The sequence below is a fragment of the Crocuta crocuta genome, unplaced genomic scaffold (assembly GCF_008692635.1).
Source record: "Crocuta crocuta isolate KB4526 unplaced genomic scaffold, BGI_CrCroc_1.0 scaffold103, whole genome shotgun sequence".
NCBI classification, from domain to species: domain Eukaryota; kingdom Metazoa; phylum Chordata; class Mammalia; order Carnivora; family Hyaenidae; genus Crocuta; species Crocuta crocuta.
Genome location: NW_027529192.1, coordinates 1,470,971 through 1,488,595, shown reverse-complemented (window position 1 = coordinate 1,488,595; position 17,625 = coordinate 1,470,971). Strand labels below are relative to the sequence as shown.

At 44.6% G+C, this 17,625-nt stretch overlaps 1 protein-coding gene across 3 annotated transcripts in view; it reads left to right on the top strand.

Moving 5' to 3' along the window:
- The window catches only part of NRCAM (neuronal cell adhesion molecule), a 78,321-nt gene extending 67,308 nt beyond the window's left edge, over positions 1-11,013 (top strand). For all 3 annotated transcript variants that reach the window (XM_077758327.1, XM_077758326.1, XM_077758325.1), the window contains one exon: positions 8,650-11,013. In XM_077758327.1, the coding sequence (XP_077614453.1) occupies positions 8,650-8,887 (238 nt within the window). In that variant the 3' untranslated portion in view covers positions 8,888-11,013. The remainder of the gene's footprint in view (positions 1-8,649) is intronic.
- Positions 11,014-17,625: the final 6,612 nt, after the last annotated feature.

Below are 17,625 nucleotides of genomic sequence, written 5' to 3'. Positions count from 1 at the left end.
TCTGTACCGAGCCTTTTTTGGCAGAAGAAAAGGCATTTAGGTAACAAAATATTTCACTATTATGATTACAAGATGGCATTTACAGATAATTGTACTGCTTTCTACCCATCTCTAGAGCTCATTTTAGGCATTTCCATCTCAGTGTCATGAGGGGCTGAATCATGCCAAGCACGAGAAATGTCTTAACTGATGGAGAAAAGCCATGTCTTTTGGACTAATTTGGTTTCATACCAGTTTCCATGCAGACACAAGTATTTAGCCTTTGTGTCTAAGCACCTAACCTTTCATACACTCTGATCTTCTCTTCAACAGAGATGATTATGATTTGTAAAGCTTCTCGGAATTTCTGTATCTCACGATACAGAAAGATATCTAATGAGACTTGTCTTAATATCACATGTTGACTCTGGGACTCAGTCTGTGGAAACCTCATGGGCCACCTCTGCCCATTCCACATCACATGGTAGGGCAGCCTGCAGATGGCCATAGCTTATCAAGGATAAGATGAGTTGCAATCCCGGTTGATTTAATTCACTCGTCTTCATGTTTTTCCTGTAAAGCAGGTGAGGTGATAACTACTAGGTAACTTCTTTTTAGATCAAGTTGTTGTGGCTAGATTTCTACACAAGTTCTGCACTCCACTCCCTTATTTATTGTGAGGAAGTGAAATCTTTAATAATGTAGCCTGAAATAACTCCATATTTGCATGAATCGGAAATAAGCCATCGCACCTCATACATTCGTCACATGGTGATGGATTCCTGTCGTATGATATCATGCTTAAGTGACCCTGGCGATGTACCGCTCACCTCGTGGGTCTCAAATGTCAGCTCGTGGTTACAAGGGTGTGAAACATGGTCCGATGTCATGGGACTTTCTCGGGCAACCATGCTGCCTACTCCAATAAAACATGATTGAAATCGAGGTGGAATGGGAACTAGCTTGGAATCAAGAAACTGTTAGTCTCATTGTCAACTCAGCCATTACCTTTGATTCCTTTAGGCATGGCACTTAACTTGTCTGGGTCTCAGTGTCTTCATCTGTAAAATGATACAGTTGTTCAAATATCAGATGATCACTGATGGCTTCCGGTTCCATGACTTCTAACCTCCTCCGTGACATGTCTGCTTTAAGATGGCTGGGGTTCCAGAACGGTACATGCCAAGTATTGGGTGACTGGCCTCATTATCACTGTGTTTACATTTATTTGGTCATATTTCTTTGTCATGGTGTTAATGCACGCATGATGTGTTTGTGAAGCATTTTCAAATGACCGTCTTTAGCTTATGCCTTGAGTTTCTCAGAAGAGAAAGACTTTTCGTTGGGCCTGTTGAGTACAAATCTGTTGGTTCATATGTAAGGACAAAAACATTTGTTGCACATATAATCACACTGATGTGGGAGGTGCCAAGGGAAGGTTCTGATGGGTGTCTAAACCTAAAATACAACTTCGTAATTGTTTTTTTACCAAGACTGAAAAGTCCTTAAGGATAATCCCACAAGTGAAATCACTTTCCCAAATACCCAATCACCCTTTGCTACAGATAATGGCAGCTTGTGACTCCCTGACACTACCGCAGAACTCTTTCCCTTTGGATTCTTTCCTACTTTAAAAAAAAAAAAAAAGACTTTTAGTTTCTTGGATGTCACAGTTAATGAAAACTGTTTTCAACAGTTTTTCATTCAAACAGTTGTTTATTCCAACAGATGCCTTTTTTTTTTTCCTAAGAATGCATTTAAATGTCTTTCTCCTTCCTAAATCACCAGGGTCCCTTCTCTGCTTTGCACCTTCTGAAAGTTTTGAGCTCTGTATTATTTATTGATTCTCATTCTTTATCATTCTGAAAATAAATCAATATGCTGATCACACACCGACGCAGACAAAAACTAGGGCTATGACTCAGCATACATGAATTCCATTTGCGATTTGCTTATTCTCCAGCGTGAGGATGAAACAGCTTCAACATGGTGGGCTCTCAGCCAGAGGGCATTTCGTAGTGCAAAGAGGGATAGAACTTCAACGGCCCAATTGGATTTTTTTTTCATAAGCTGTAACCTTGTGCCCTAACTGCAACTCCCACCCCCAAGCGGTTACCCTCTGGTGGAAGCCTGCAGCTTGCTTTGTTTGTTTCTTTAATTATACAGACAGTAGGATCTGAACCCTCACTAGCATATAGAAAAATCAGAGAAACAATGCAACCAACTGTGTAAGTATTTTTTTTTATTGTTTAGATCCATTCCTTTAAAAACCAGAATGAACCTAGGTCATAAACCGTATGACCGTGGTACTTGAACTCATAGCATAAATGGAGGCTCTCTGCACAGGAATCTTGCCGTATGAGTAAACATGATCCTATTGCAGCCTGCTAACGGGCTCCTAAGGCTGGAATGATATGAAGGTCTGTCACGTTTGATTTGCTACCTACTTCCCATCTATTCTGCTCACAAACGTAAACTGGTATGTGAACAGTATAAATAGTGATGGACTTTGAGAGGCAGTGTTTGGGTCATGAAGGTCCATCAAATGGCAGTAGGGTTTGGCGGTGGTAGCATTGTGACCGCAAGAGACAGTGAATGATCACACATGGGTCTGTTGTTGCTGAATTGTACTCAGTAGACATTCATTGGGTCCCTCCTGTGTGCGTAGCCCTGAAGTATTACTGAAACAAAGGTGAACTCCTTCAAATTCATTCCTAGGGAAAGAGAGAGAGAAAAAAAATGTAATCCAGTGTTTTGTCTGACATCATGAAATTCATGAAGAAGGAATGAAAATTCCCCAATGTTAGAATTCTGGGAAATTTTCTAAAATGCCCACCTCTCTTCTATTGTCATTTTACAATGAATTCATTCATTCAACCAGTATTTATTGAGTGCCTACTGTATGCCGGGCTAGGGGGATAGTAAAAACAATGGAATGTTAACCTCCCTAGCTTATAGTCTAGTGAGGGACACAGGAAAGTCAAAGACCAATCTGAGCATTGTGGGAAAAGTTCTATAAAGGATACAACTCAAGTACCAGGGGAGCAGGGGCGGGAAGCCAAGGCCAGCTGGGTGGCACAGAAGGGGGGTGATGGGAGAAGCCTTCCCACAGGAAGCAGTGTCAGAGCTGAGTTTTGATACACTGTGATGTGACCATTTCTTTCCATTCCACAATCATCTTCATTCATGACTATGAGTATCAAAAATATATTTTGTAGGGGCCCCTGGGTGGCTTGGTCGGTTGAGCGTCCGACTTTCGCTCAGGTCATGGTCTCGCGGTTCGTGGGTTCGAGCCCCGCGTCGGGCTCTGTGCTGACTGCCAGCTCAGAGCCTGGAGCCTGTTTCAGAGTCTGTGTCTCCCTCTCTCTCTGACCCTCCCCTGCTCACGCTGTCTCTCTCTCTCTCTCTCTCCTAGAAATAAAAAAATTTAAAAAAAACATAAAAAAATATATTTTGTAGCTAAATGTAGTGTTTTATGGCTATTTATGACTTATTTTGAGATTTGTTTAATCTTTGACATCCTAGGTTGAGAATTAACTAACATCTAACACCTCCTGTCCTTAACATCTCTCATAAAACATGGTTGAATATTTTTAAGCATTGACTACTGCATAACTAAATAAGTATACGGCTTTTAAATCATCCCCCATAACTTTTAATTCCTCTCATTTAGGGGAATTCCCTTGCCATAATGTCAAAAGCAGTTTGTTTATGATTTCATTATAAAATTCATCTTTGAGGGGTACCTTGCTGGCTCAGTCAGGAGAGCGCACAACTCTAGATCTCAGGGTTGTGAGTTCAAGTCCCATGTTGGGCATTGAGCCTACTTAAAATTTAAAAAATGTTTTAAAAATTGATCTTTGAGTTGAAAAAAAAAGCAAGCATTAACACAGCACTTCAACACAGACTTGTAGCTGAGTTGTATTTCTTTCATAGAACTTTTCATACTCATCACATCTAGAAACTTCAAGTATATGTGTTATACAATGTATTTCTTAGGAAAAAAAAATCTCTCTGAGGTGGGGGCCTGGCATGGAGAGAGGAGATGTGATGGCGGATTGGGCATAAATCATGTGCCAGGCACTGTTCTAATGCCTCATACAATTTTTTTCACCATTTAACCGTATTCGAATTGAAGTATGACATTGCATCTCACCACTTTTTTTTTCAGTTTGTTTGAAAAAGAGAGCACTTGAGCAGGGGAGAGGCAGAAAGAGGGAGAGGGAGAGAGAATCCCAAGCAGGCTTCAGACTGTCAGCACAGAGCCCTATGAGGGGCTCAAACTCACGAACCGTGAGATCATGACCTGAGCAGAAACCAAGAGTTGGACGCTCCACCGACTGAGCCGCCCAGGGGCCCCCATCACACCACATTTTAAAAACCAGTCTTAGGAAGACCTTGAGCTGCCTTTGAACAGCTTTTCCTAGAAAGACTCCATTTGTGGATTGAGCACCCTTCTTCCTTACTTCTCTTCTTTTAAGCACAGCCCACGTTGCTGTAGATTTTCTCTCATCCACTATGATCATTAAGCTGGAATGGATGCTTCTAGGGAGCCCCTTCTTGGCTGGCCGTGATTCATAACTGATAGGATTGTGTGTGTAAAAATTCAAATGAATCCACAGGAAAATACTAGAATTAACAAAAGAGTTTAGTAATGCTGCTAGACACAAAATTAGCGTGAAGTCAATTATATTTCTATATACCAGCCAACAGCTGGAAAGTAGGATTTGAAAAATGATCTCAGCTATGATAGCATAAAAATATGATGTAGGAATAAAGCCGACAAAAAGATCTCCCAACTATTTCAGGGCCCTATGTTATATTCCACTGATTGATTTGTCTATCTCTGCACCAAAACTATACTATCTTAATACTATAGCTTTAGTAAGTCTCGATATCTGGTAAGTCAAGTCTCCCAACTTCATTATTGTTCTTCAAGAATTTTTTAGATATTCCTGGCCCTTTCATTTATACATATGCAGCTGAGAATCAGCTTGCCAAGATCCACATAAAAACCTGCTGGGTTTTTATTGGCAGTAAATTGAATCTAAAGACCAATATAATGAGGGTTAACATATGTAATGATAGTTTAGTCGTCTTGTCCACAGTTATGGTATATCCCTCTATTTATTTAGCTCTTCTTTAATAACTGAATAAAACTTGCATTTTTCTTCATAGGGAACTTAAAATATTTTTGTTGGATTTGTTCTTATAAACTTCATATTTGTGTGATATAACTGGAATTTTTTTAAATTTTGTTTTCCAATTATATGCAAGCATGGAAATAAAATGGACTTTTATGCTGATATAGTACTAAGCAACATTACCAAACTCTCTTTTTATTCCAATGGTCGCCTGTATATTCTTCTGGATGTTTTACATACACGTAACCATACCGGTTATGAATCATGACAGTTTTCTTTCTTCTTAATAGTATACCTTCCATTTCTTTTCGTCCGCACGTCACTTAGTACTTTCAATGCAGTTTTCATTAGAAGTGATGATAGTTTGCATCCCTATTGATATTTCTGATGCCAAACAGAAATCAGTCAACACTCACCTCAAAGATGATGTTTACTGTTAAGTTTCTCGCAAATACCCAGGTCAATCCAGATACTTTTTCTTCTTAGAGTATCGATGTTTTTATTGTGAATGGGTGTTGAATTTTCCCCAACACCTCTTCCCAAATCTACTGAAATGGGCAGAATATATTGTTCCTCTGCTAAAATGGAAAACTGTATGAGTTGAGGTTTTAATGCCGAAGCAAACAAATTTGCATTCCCTGGAATAATCCCAGCTTGGTCATGATATGGTATCCTTCCAGTAGATTGCTGAATTCCATTTGCTCTTGATGTCTCTGGGATTTTCACACTATGTTCCTGAATGAGATTAGCCGATAATTTCACTTTCTCAAAGTGTTCTTGTAGGTTTTTAGGTATCAGGTTAGATTAGATTCATAAAATCATTAAAGGAGTGGTTCCTCTGACCTAGCAAACGTAACATGTCCAAAACTGAACTACTGACCATGCATCCCAAACACGCCGTATGTCCCAGTAAAGATAATTCCAGACTGTCTTTACTCACACCGAAATTCCAGAAATCCTAGTGTGGTCGTCTTCTTATTCCACATCCAGTCCATCAGAAGATCCCTTTGGTGCTACTTCCAAAATACGTCCATGGTCTAACCACTTTCTGCCACCTCGGTGTCTTGCTCTTGTCCAGGTCACGGTCATCTGGTTCCTGTGTTTTGGCCCTAGTCGCCTCGGCCCCCTCGAGCAGGGGTCTGCAAACTTCTTAAGGATCCCACTAGTAAATATTTTAGACCTTACAGACCACAAGGTCGAAGCTGCAACTCTGCATGTCTGCTGTCTGGACTCCAGAAGCAGTTGTAGACGATACAGAGGAAATGGGTGTGGTTCCCAGCTCCCGCCCCATCCAGCCCCTCCACCTTCTCCCTGAACGCCTCTCTGTCTCTCTCTCTCCTTCGGCACCAGCCACACAGGCTCCTCCCCGTTCCCAGAATACACCAGGCTTGCTGCCGCCTCAGGGCATTTGCACTGCCCGCTACTCCTGCCGCAGCGGCTCTGCCTCCAGCTCTCCACCGGGCTCACTGAACCCCGTTAAGTCTTTGATCAGCTGTCACTTCGCATGAGGCCCTCCCTGGGTTCCCTGCTTCAGTGTGTCCACCTCTACGCCCGCCCTGGGCACCTGTCATCCTCATTGCTCATTCCGTGTTTTCCATGGTACTAATCACCTTCTGTCTCACTATGTGACCGATGGCTTAATATGTGGGTTGTTTGTTTTCTATATTGTCCCCTACAAGAAGTAAGCTTAATGCATTCGGGGCTTCAGTCTGTTCTGTTTGCTGCTCTGTCCCCAATGACTAGAACATTATCCGTGTAGGCACTCAATAAATATTCGTCGGTTATATGAATGGTTAGATGAGGGGATAGGGGGCTGGATTAAAGAATTACCGTAGCGTATTCCTTGGAACCCTTGCTCTATAAAGTAAAACTAATCACTGGGATCCAGGTGAGTGCCTCACGAGTCATGAGCAGTGTTTCACAGGAAGTATTCCGGCACAGCCTAGAGGTTAATGACTACAGATGTGCACATTGTCCCTTGCACTGCATTGGAGATGAGCCGCTCTGTCCCCTGAAGTGCCCCAAGTGCAGGCCACCCCGCGGTCCCGTGAGACCCCCCCAGCTGTTGACCGGCAGTGCTGATAATACCATTTGTTCAGTCTGTGACATGAACGTGTGTCTTGTTGCAACTGGTAATTTTCATTATCAAATACCAGCATCCTATATTAACCAAGAATAGTTTTCCAGTCTTGAGATTTTCTTCTTGGAGAAAGATTGGAAACCCCAGTAGGAAGTATTGGCCAAAAGGCCAGAATATTTGTGCCTCGTGACATATTTGTATCTTGGCTAGAAAAAAATCACAGTCAAAGACACAGTGAGCAGTAAAGCCATGGCACAAATTGCTGGTGAAATACTGCAGCCGACGCAGCCTCTTCATTTTTACGAATGTTGCTTGTGTCTCCTATTTGGCCTTACATTTTTGTTCCTGGCAAGGAAACAAAATGCTCTCATTGCCTTTTTCCTCTTTCTTTTGTTCAAACCCAGTGTTACCTATTAAAGACTAAGTCACTGTTACCTCCTTACACGACCGCACGGGCAGATGTTCGAAAACCTATTCTCCTACTTCCAGACTTGGCGCTTAGAGACTTAACAGAGGAGTAAGGAAAAAAAATGGGTTCTATAATGTTTTTTAAATTATGATCCTAGGATTCCCAGCCCATACGGGCAGTCAGCCTAACACCCTGGGAGAAGAGAGGACTGAGAGAAAAGGAGTGCAGGAAATGTTTGCTTTGACATTTTCGAATCAGTCATACTCTTTAGAAAATATTGACCTGCCATGAATAGTACAAATATCGTGCTTTGAAGTGAAACTGTGTCTCTTTCCAGATTAATCAACCTTTACCTATTAACTAAAATTCTTACAGAAAAAAAGGAATGCTGTTTACTATCAGTATAAGGACTTTGCTTTTCTTCTTAGGCTATTTTCATTTGTTTCTTCTGCATCCTTTTAATGGAATGTGTAGGTCTCTTGAAAGGTAAGGTTGAAGTTTACAAGTCTGGCCTGCTCTCAATAACAAAATGACTTGAAAAGCAGGATTTTGCTTCCTCGTGCTCAAAAAAAAACAAAAAAACCCTCATATGTCACATTTAACCAAAATCATGCTCCATTCATCTCCAAGGAATCAGAGATCACACAGTTTAACCTACTAACTTCTCTCCTTGCCATGAGCTTTCATGTTCTTTGAATTCAAACTAGGGATGATTTTCAACTGTTCTCAATTCTTCCTTTTTTAATGCTTGTGACTATTTCTGAACTGCTTCCAAATCAGGAGTGGGGATCTATCATTGACATTGACACGCGAGGTGGGAAGCCATCCACCTCCTGAAGGCTTCGTGATTAAACCATTGCTGCACCTGATTTTCATCCCAACCACATCCCAGTCATTGGAATCAAGCTGATGATTAGATTTGGCTAGAGAGGTTCAGAACTCCACGCGCTTTGTCATAACCTGCATGCATGATCTGTAAGAACAAAACCCTTCACCTCGATGCCCATCCTGATGAACGTGTTTTCTCTGTCTTCCAGTGACGCAGAAGACCACAAGCCTTTGAAAAAAGGCAGTCGAACACCTTCAGACAGGACAGTGAAGAAAGAAGATAGCGACGATAGCCTAGTTGACTACGGAGAGGGGGTGAACGGCCAGTTCAATGAGGACGGCTCCTTTATTGGACAGTACAGCGGTAAGAAGGAGAAAGAACCCGCCGAAGGAAACGAAAGCTCAGAGGCACCTTCTCCTGTCAATGCCATGAATTCTTTTGTTTAACCCGCAAGCCCTTTGCCAATATCCCATTTCTCTAGAATGTTCATCCTAAGCCCTTGTTTGTCTGCCTTCTCGTACTATGAACGCAGCGGCAGAAAGTACGTGTTCTACCGTGTGTTAATATTATGAGAACAGCTAAAACAAGGACCCAGCTCCAGCAGATGATTTGTTAACGTGAACAGCAGTGCAAAGGGCATCCTTTTTCGTTCAAAATAGGCATTCTTGATTTCCGCAGAAGTGATCAAAATAACACAACGTCACCAACAGATCGTGTTACTTCCTCTTCAGGACACAGTTCAATATCATGCATGGAATAGTGCTCCACACTTAAAGGAACACCTGTGTATGTGATCAAAACATGGTTGGATACTTTGTTTATACCATCCTCGGCCGAACCCCGAAATACGAATTCCTTTTTTTCATTGTCAAGAGTGTTACCGTAGTACTCTCTAGAACTTCAATGTCTTTGTGGACATTGTGGTGACCTTGGTGACTCTGTGTCTAGCTGTCTAGTCTTTTTGGGAGACTGTTAGCGACAGGATGTACAGTACCTACTTGCTAAATGACTTAATTATGACAGTTGCATTCGCTGATGCTTTACTGAGACTCTGTTACCGGCCTTCGCTCCTGTTACTCCGTAGCCTCCTTAACCCTCCGGTATTACAGCAGTGCAGTGTCCACTCTTACATTCCGCTCTGTGTTCAGTTGTGTTTAGGCATAAACAGTGTGTATTGCAACGCATTTTGGCACTTAGGCCAGGCTGAAAGAATCAAAAATCGAATCGCTCCACTCCAGTTTCAAAAATGATTCCAGAAAGCACAGGGCAAGAGACACGTGCAGTGCCTTCAGACACCACGCATTCCGTAACCTGCCTTCTTTCTCCGCCGGGGCGGTCGCCTCGGAGTCCCGGCTCCCTGGCGGTGTCCCAAAGTAACTTTTAAAAAGCAGAGACCGTGAGACTCGCGATGCTGAACGAATAGGACCGTTTCTTTTAAGGCGCATTTCCCCGTATGTCTAAACAGAAAAAGCTTTAGCACCAGCTGGAACCCATGACGATTCTGGGGTCTTTTGTGGTTTCCAGCAAAGTCGGTTGGGTCAGCAGGCTGTCAGTTTGGTAGAGAACTTTCGTAAAACAAAAGCTCTCCCCGCGCCAGAGGCATACGACAGCACGCCATCGGAAATGTTATTCTCTGGGCCTTTATGTAGGTGGCAGCTTTTGAAACCACTCTGCAGCGTTAAACAGCGGTGTGTGCAAATTGCTATGGACACATTTCCGAATCTCAGAAACCTGACAGGCTCTCACAAGGCCAGCAGTCAAAGGGATTACACCTGCAGTTTCAAAAATCAACATACCCACTCTACCGTATTCCTAAACGAGATCTATCAAATGGTTTACCTCCAAATGCAAAATCCTCTAACAACCTATGGTTGAAGGAATGCTCCGTTTCATTTGCCAATAAATTGGTTCCTCATAACTTGCATCAAGTTTAATTTTAAGTAAAGCTTTTTATATGTAGATATTTTGTTGAATTTGTAAATATCCTTAAAGTGTAGATGCTATATGCGTAGAGGTGTTACATACAAATAAACATGCAACCAAGGCCGATGTTGTACTGTATACGAAGTTCGCTGATTAATACAGTGCATGGGATTGGAAAGCATTCACCTAAATACCTTTGGGGGGTTTATTTTCCCTTTTTGCTGTGAAAGTGAAATAGTGAACTATTCTACATATTGACAGCAAGTTTCTAGAAATCTTCAGAGCTTTGCCTGTGGGGCTCAGTAGGCCCGTTTTCCGGCCCCTTTGCTATCTATACGTAGGGAAAGCACAATTCGAGGGAATCCCAGGGGAAGATGGCCCTAATTCCACATCTCCATGTTCACCGCTCACAGACCAGCCATTCTAACGGAAGTACAGAAAGATAAAACAGGCTCGCCTTGGCATCAGAGAGCCCAAGATAAAAGTCACTTTAAATTTGCCGACGTCTGGGGTGGGGGAGGGAGACATTAAAAGTGCAGTTTCTACTCTTCCGTAATGGTAGGCGCTAAATTTATCTGTGCATGAAGGGGTCACTTCTGTAATAGTGCAACAGATTTTGTATTAAACATTAAATGTGGTTTTAAAAGTCCCTCTCTCTTTTGTAATAAGTCATGTTCTTAGTGGAGTGTGAATGTGCAGGTGGCGGTGTATGTAACGGTACCGGCAGATGTGCCTGGACTTCCATCCAAAAAAAAAAAAAAAAAAAAATCACTATTAAACAGTCTTGATCTCTTTGTGATCTTTCACTTTTTCAACCACATGTTTCCTAATGTTTTCAAAGAGTGCACATTCTTTACTTTTGAAAGGCCGTTATATGCGCAGAAAATGAAACACAAAAGCAAACACAGTGTAACACGGAGCTAATAAAACAGGGACGTGACAGAGAGAATTCTAATGAGAAGCAGGGGGAGGTACCGCCAGCCGTTTGGGACACGGCCCGAGGACTCGGGGGCTGGCTCCCCTCCTGAGGCCCGACCCCCACGGGCCAGGTTCCCCGTGCCTGCCGTCAGCCTGTCTCCCGCGTGCCGGGACCTCCACCTTCCTCGGCCACGGGCAACTTGGATTCCTTCATCTCTCCCTCTTGATGAGGTGGTCTGGGCATTTACAAGCTGCCCGGGCGCGTCACCCGCTCCCTTCTCTCCAGCCCGGCCATTCTCCTCGTCTCCAACCTGCCCGGCTCAGCAAGTCGCCAAGGCCGGCTCGTTCCTCTGTCCCACCGACTGCCCTTCTTCCCCTGTCCCCAGTCCGGCCTGCCAGCCCCGGGTCCTGCTGCACAGAGCCGCCCTCCCTGGAGTCACCCTTGGGTAGCCACACGTGATACACGCCGACTGTGAAATGCTGTCTACGTCTTAGCATTGCTAAGAGCAGTCCCTGTGAACCCCAGGTCAGGACCCCCCTCCGTACCGTGGGCCAGATTCACAGGCCGTACCTGCAGGCCACATCATCACCCACAGCTGGGCAGCAGGGAGGGGCTGGCCCGTGGACAGCCTGACCTCAGAGATGGCCCATGGGTGCCTTCCTGTTTGGACAGTTTATAATGGCTCTGATTTCTTTTTTAGTTTTTAATTATTTTTTAAGTTTATTTATTTGGAGAGAGAGAGAGCACGAGTGGAAAGGGGCCAGAGAGAGAGAACCCCAAGCAGGCTCCACGCCATCAGCACATAGGCCAAAGCAGGGCTCGAACCCACAGACCTCAAGACAATGACCTACCTGAGAGCGGAGATCAAGAGTCAGATGCTTAACCAACTGAGCCACCCAGGCGCCCCCTGATTTACTAATAATGCCTGATTCTGGAAGTGCCTGTGGAGGCAAGGGAGAGACATACGAAGGAAAAATTCTCTTCCAAAGGAAGCAGATCTCTCCCTCTCATGAGATCTTTTTACAAACTGCCAGCAGAGGGCCCCCTTGCTTTTTTATTCAGTGCAAAAGAAACTGCTGGAAAACGAAGCCTCAGGAGATCCAGCACAAGCCATGATGCCTGCTGCAACCGGAGAAAATGAGATTCGCAACTTTCTCTGATGAGTTCACAACTTCTAGGCAGTTAGTATATGTCGGTGTGAGTCTTGTTAATCTTCTTCCTCTCATTGATTGCAGCTGTGGCTGGGGGCTCAGCAGCGGGAGGCAGAGGAGGAGCGGAGCCCCCTGGCCCCCCCAAGGCACCCCATCACTGCCACACGCTGGTGGGGGTGAGGATGGGAGGGGGCGTGTCCTTAAGACGGGTTCCCCTGTTCCTCCAGCGTGTGCCATTTTGTCTGCCACGAATGGATTGATATTTTCTGATTAGATTGCACAAAAGTCATGCGTAGTTTCAGAACAGTTTTTATTTCTCACTTAAAAAAAAAAATTAAGGGCAGGAGAGGGAGAGAATACCACCAGAGTATTTATGGCAAATAAACAGAGAGTTCTCAGGTTGAGATAGAAAGAGACCAGGATCGATGAGTTCCAGCTCTGCCGTCACCTGTGACAGTATGAGTAAACGACCCCGCCCCCCCATCTCCCACCTCTCAAGGCCTCTGTTTCTCCAACTTTAAAATGACAGAAAGCAGATGATTTCCAGTATCCTTTTCTCTTTAAGTCCTGTGGCTCTCAATTAGCTACTCCCCCCCCACCAATTTTTTTTTTTAGCACCTACTACAGCCAGGTATTTTGCTAAGTGGAGAAGGTACAATATGAGCAAAACCCAATTGTGGTTTCAGCTCTCACAGCGCCTGGAGTCTGGTGTGAGAAGACAGACGGTGATCAAATAACCACCCAAATGAATGTGTAATTCCAAATTGAAATGCACGCCCTGAAGAGAAGGCCCGCATTCCAGGAGAGCAAGCCACGGAGGGGCTGACGGGTGCGGAGCATCGGGAAGTCTCCCCTGAGGAATGGGGGCTGGGCCCTGGAAGGCTCAAGGGGAAGTCAGGACACACTGCTGTAAACAAAGATGGGGGCGCCTGGGTGGCTCAGTCGGTTAAGCATCCGACTTTCGCTCAGGTCATGATCTCGCGGTTCGTGGGTTCGAGCCCCGCGTCGGGCTCTGTGCTGACTGCCAGCTCGGAGCCTGGAGCCTGTTTCAGAGTCTGTGTCTCCCTCTCTCTGACCCTCCCCTGCTCACGCTGTCTCTCTCTCTCCTAGAAATAAATAAAACATTAAAAAATATATATATAAATTTATCCTAGGACCCAAAATGCCACTCAAAGGTATATGAGGTATATGAGTGGCACTCAAAAGAAATGAAAAAATACGTCCACGCTGAAACCTGTACATGAACGTTCACAGAAGCATTAAGCATCATAGCCAAAAAAGTAAGCCAAATATCCAGGAACCGATGAATAGATGAACAAAATGTGGTCTATCCATACACTTGAACAGTATATCCATACAATTAAATGAAATACTATTTGGTAAGATTTTTAAGTGCTAGTAATATGTGCTACAACATGGAGGACCCTCCATAGTGTGCTAAATTAAAGAACCCAGTCACAAAAGGCTTCATGTTGCATGACTCCATTTACTTGAAATATCCAGTAAATAAATCTATAATGACAGAAAGCAGACTAATGGCTGTCTGGCACTGGGAATGGGAGCAAGGATTGACTATAGATTGGCAGGAAGGATCTTACTGGAATAATGGAAATGTTCTGAAACTCGATGGTGTTGATGGTTGCACAACTTGGGGAATTTAACCAAATGCATCACATTGTATACTTAAAACCAGCGCATTTGTGGTACGTAAGTTATACCTCAGTAAAGCTGTTCAGATAAACCGTCCCCAGGCTTGTATATATCTGAGAAATGATCAGGACTGTGTATACATAAGGCTCATGGTGAGCACAGCACCACATCACCGCCATTTCATCTCCCTGGCCTCCTGTTTCCTCAAGACCAGTGGTTCTCAAAGTGCGTTCCCTGGAACAGCAGCATCGACATGTCTGGTTAGAAATGCGAATTCTTGGGGCGCCTGGGTGGCTTAGTCGGTTAAGTGTCTGACTTTCGCTCAGGTCATGATCTCGCGGTTCGTGGGTTCAAGCCCCGCATCGGGCTCTGTGCTGACTGCCAGCTCGGAGCCTGGAGCCTGTTTCAGTCTGTGACTCCCTCTCTCTCTGACTCTCCCCTGCTCACGCTGTCTCTCTCTCCTAGAAATAAATAAAAAACATTAAAAAAAAAATGCGAATTCTTGGCCCTCCCCAGATCCACGGAATCAGAAGCTCGCGGGTGTAGACACCAACACGTGTACTTCGTTTAGCAAGTGCTCTTAGCTTAGATCATTTAGCAAGAGTCTGAAGAACTGACGTGTGAGAAACACGACGCTCAGTCTGCACGCTGACCTCTTTCGTCTCCCACCTGTAGGCATGGAAGTGATTACCTGTTGAGATCAAGAGGGAAAACGAGGCTCTTTTAATAATAGCAAAAACACGGGGGTGCCTGGGTGGCTCAGTCAGTTAATCTTCCAACTTTGGCTCAGGTCATGATCTCATTGTTCACGAATTCCAGCCCCACATCGGGCTCTGTGCTGACAGCTCAGAGCCTGGAGCTGCTTCAGATTCTGTGTCTCCTTCTGTCTCTGTCCCTCCCCCGCTCCTTCTCTCTGTCTCTCTGTCTCTCTCTCTCAAAAATAAACATTTAAAAAAATTAAAAAATAATGATAGCAAAAATACTGGATATAACCCAAATGTCTGTCAACAGGTAAACGAATAAACCCATTTTGGCATATATACTAATATTCATACCAATGAAATATTGATCCACAATAAAAAGGAAGAAACTGCTGATGCAGGTAACTCACTTTATTGAGTGAAAGAAGCCAAAGGAAAGAAGGCTCATTTATCGGAAACACTGGAGGAGGCAAAACTAGTCTGTAATGACAGGAAGCCCCCTGGCGGTTGGCGGGGTCTGGGCTTGGGTGGGGATTTACTACAAAGGGGTGGGGAGACCTTTTAGGGCCGATGGAAATAGTCTATATTTTGATTGTGGTGTGTTTACAAGGGTGTGTTCACTGGTCAGGACTTGAAAACTATATTTACAATGGATATGTTTTATTGTGTATAAGTTCTAGCTCAATAAAATTAGTTTTAAAAGAGAAAACAAATATAAAAGGAACTGGGCCTGAGTGAGCCCTTTCTTGGTTCCCTCTCTCTCTCGACACCTTGCCCGAAGGGGAGTGGGGTGTGCAGGGGCATCTGGCTCTGCACCTGTCTCCACGGGGCGAGCGCAAGGGACCTGGCCCCTAGCCCACCTTCTAGAGAAAGGCTGCTGGGCGCCATCTCTTTCCCACCCCACCGGTCGCGGGGTTAATGGCTGCCCGTCAGGCAGCTGAGTATGTTTGTGGCTCTAGAACACACCCAGACCTCCATGCGGGGCAGCCCCCAAGATCTGGGGGACGGTCCCTTCTAACTTCCGTCTCTGGGGGGCAAGGCCACTTTGGGGGCTTTTCAGACACCTGTCTTGGAGTCCCCAGCTTGGCATTTGCTGCCATCCCTCTTCTGTCTTTCTCATTTTTCTCTCTGGGACTTTTCATCTTACGTACTGCCTCCTGGTATCTCTCTTTGCTCTACAGGACTTAAACAGCATCCGGTTTTCTGACTTCTCCATTCAGATGAGACCTAATTGACAACTCAGAATTAACCTGTGAATTTAAATCCTGAGCTGTTTTATGCCCTGTACCTTCCCTTCCCCCAGTGCACCCCGTCTGGTCAATGCTACCACACCAGCTCCAGGCAGAAAGATTGTTCTCCCTCCCCCGCTCCAATGACACTCAGCCAATTCTCTGGGTCTTCTCCAAACTTCGTGTTGAATGCATCCACATCTATTTACCTGCAGTCTCCCAAGCATGTTGCCTGCCCTTGTTAGAAAATGATTAAAGAAGACAAGTTAGGGGGTACAAACTTTATTTAACACTTTGTGCAGCAGACAGTCTCCTTCTGGAGGACTGCACAATGGGGTGGCAGGCAAGAAGATTTTATAGGACAACAAACAAAGAACAAGGAAGAGACAAAGGAAGAATGTCTCAATGGCTGGGGCCACCTAGTCAACCTTACTGGGCATGAGAAGGCCAGAGTTGGCTTCACTTTGGGGACTGGCTCATTGGATATACTCTTTCTGGTCAAGTGCAGCATTTTCTGGGACACAGAAGTTATCTACCTAACTTCTGACTTGCTGGCATGGCCCTCGGGTCACGTCAGCCCTCGGCTCGGTCGCCATCTTGGGCCTAAAAGTTTATTTCAACACTATCTTGCCCCCCTGCAAGCCAAACTCCACACAACAGGACAGGATCGGCAAACTTAATCTTTCTAGGACCAGGTGGCAGATAATTGAAGCTTTGCAGGCCACGTGGACGACTCACCTCTGCTGCTGTAAAAGGAGAGCATTCACCAACATAAGATCTAAGATGTATAAGATTCCTACGCAAATGGTTGTGGCTGTGTTCCAATAAAACTTTATTTACATAATGGGTTTGTTTTGTGCTGATCTCAGCCTATCCAGGGTGATGCTATCCCCTAGAAATGCCAAAGGCAAGAGATCAATCCATTTCGGGGAATTGAAATTAATCACCTGAAAGTAATTGAAGGAGTGTCTCTTTAAGAAGAAAGAAGTTGCCTGAAAGTCATTTGAGGAATGTGTCTTTAAGAAAGCCAGTAGTCCTGATGCTTAGTGGGGCCAGCTGCCAGGGGGTGGTAACCTGGATGGAAGTTCCAAACAATGTTGGAGAGCCCACTGTAGAGTCTGCCGAGAGGTACCCTGGTCAGAGCCAATAACGTCTGGTGATCCAAGGGAACGAGAATACATTTATCAAGGAAAGAGATGATCTGTTTCGAAGAGGAATTCCAGGTGGGGGTCGTCAAGAGGAGTCCTGTGTACGTACCCGTGATTGTGATGCTGTATCTGGAAGCCCAGTGGAAAGGGATGGTGGGCCAATGGAATCAGTCTGCCAGTAGGAGTGTGTCAGTCTCCTGGGGGAATCCCCATCTAGATCGCCTCTGCTGTTCGGTTTGGGAGCAGAGAATGCAGTTGTTTATCACGACCTTGCCTGCCAGACCGGGGAGTCCCCTCACTTGAGCCCAAGATATTCAGGCACGAATTCCCTGATGACTCGAGGATGTGTGGGCCCATCCTTCAAGTTGGTGGGAAGGGTAAAGCGGTTAGTGTGTGCGGAACCTGGATTAGCAATGGTAGGGACTCTGCTCATTACTTCCCTGTCTGGCCATCCCAGATCGGC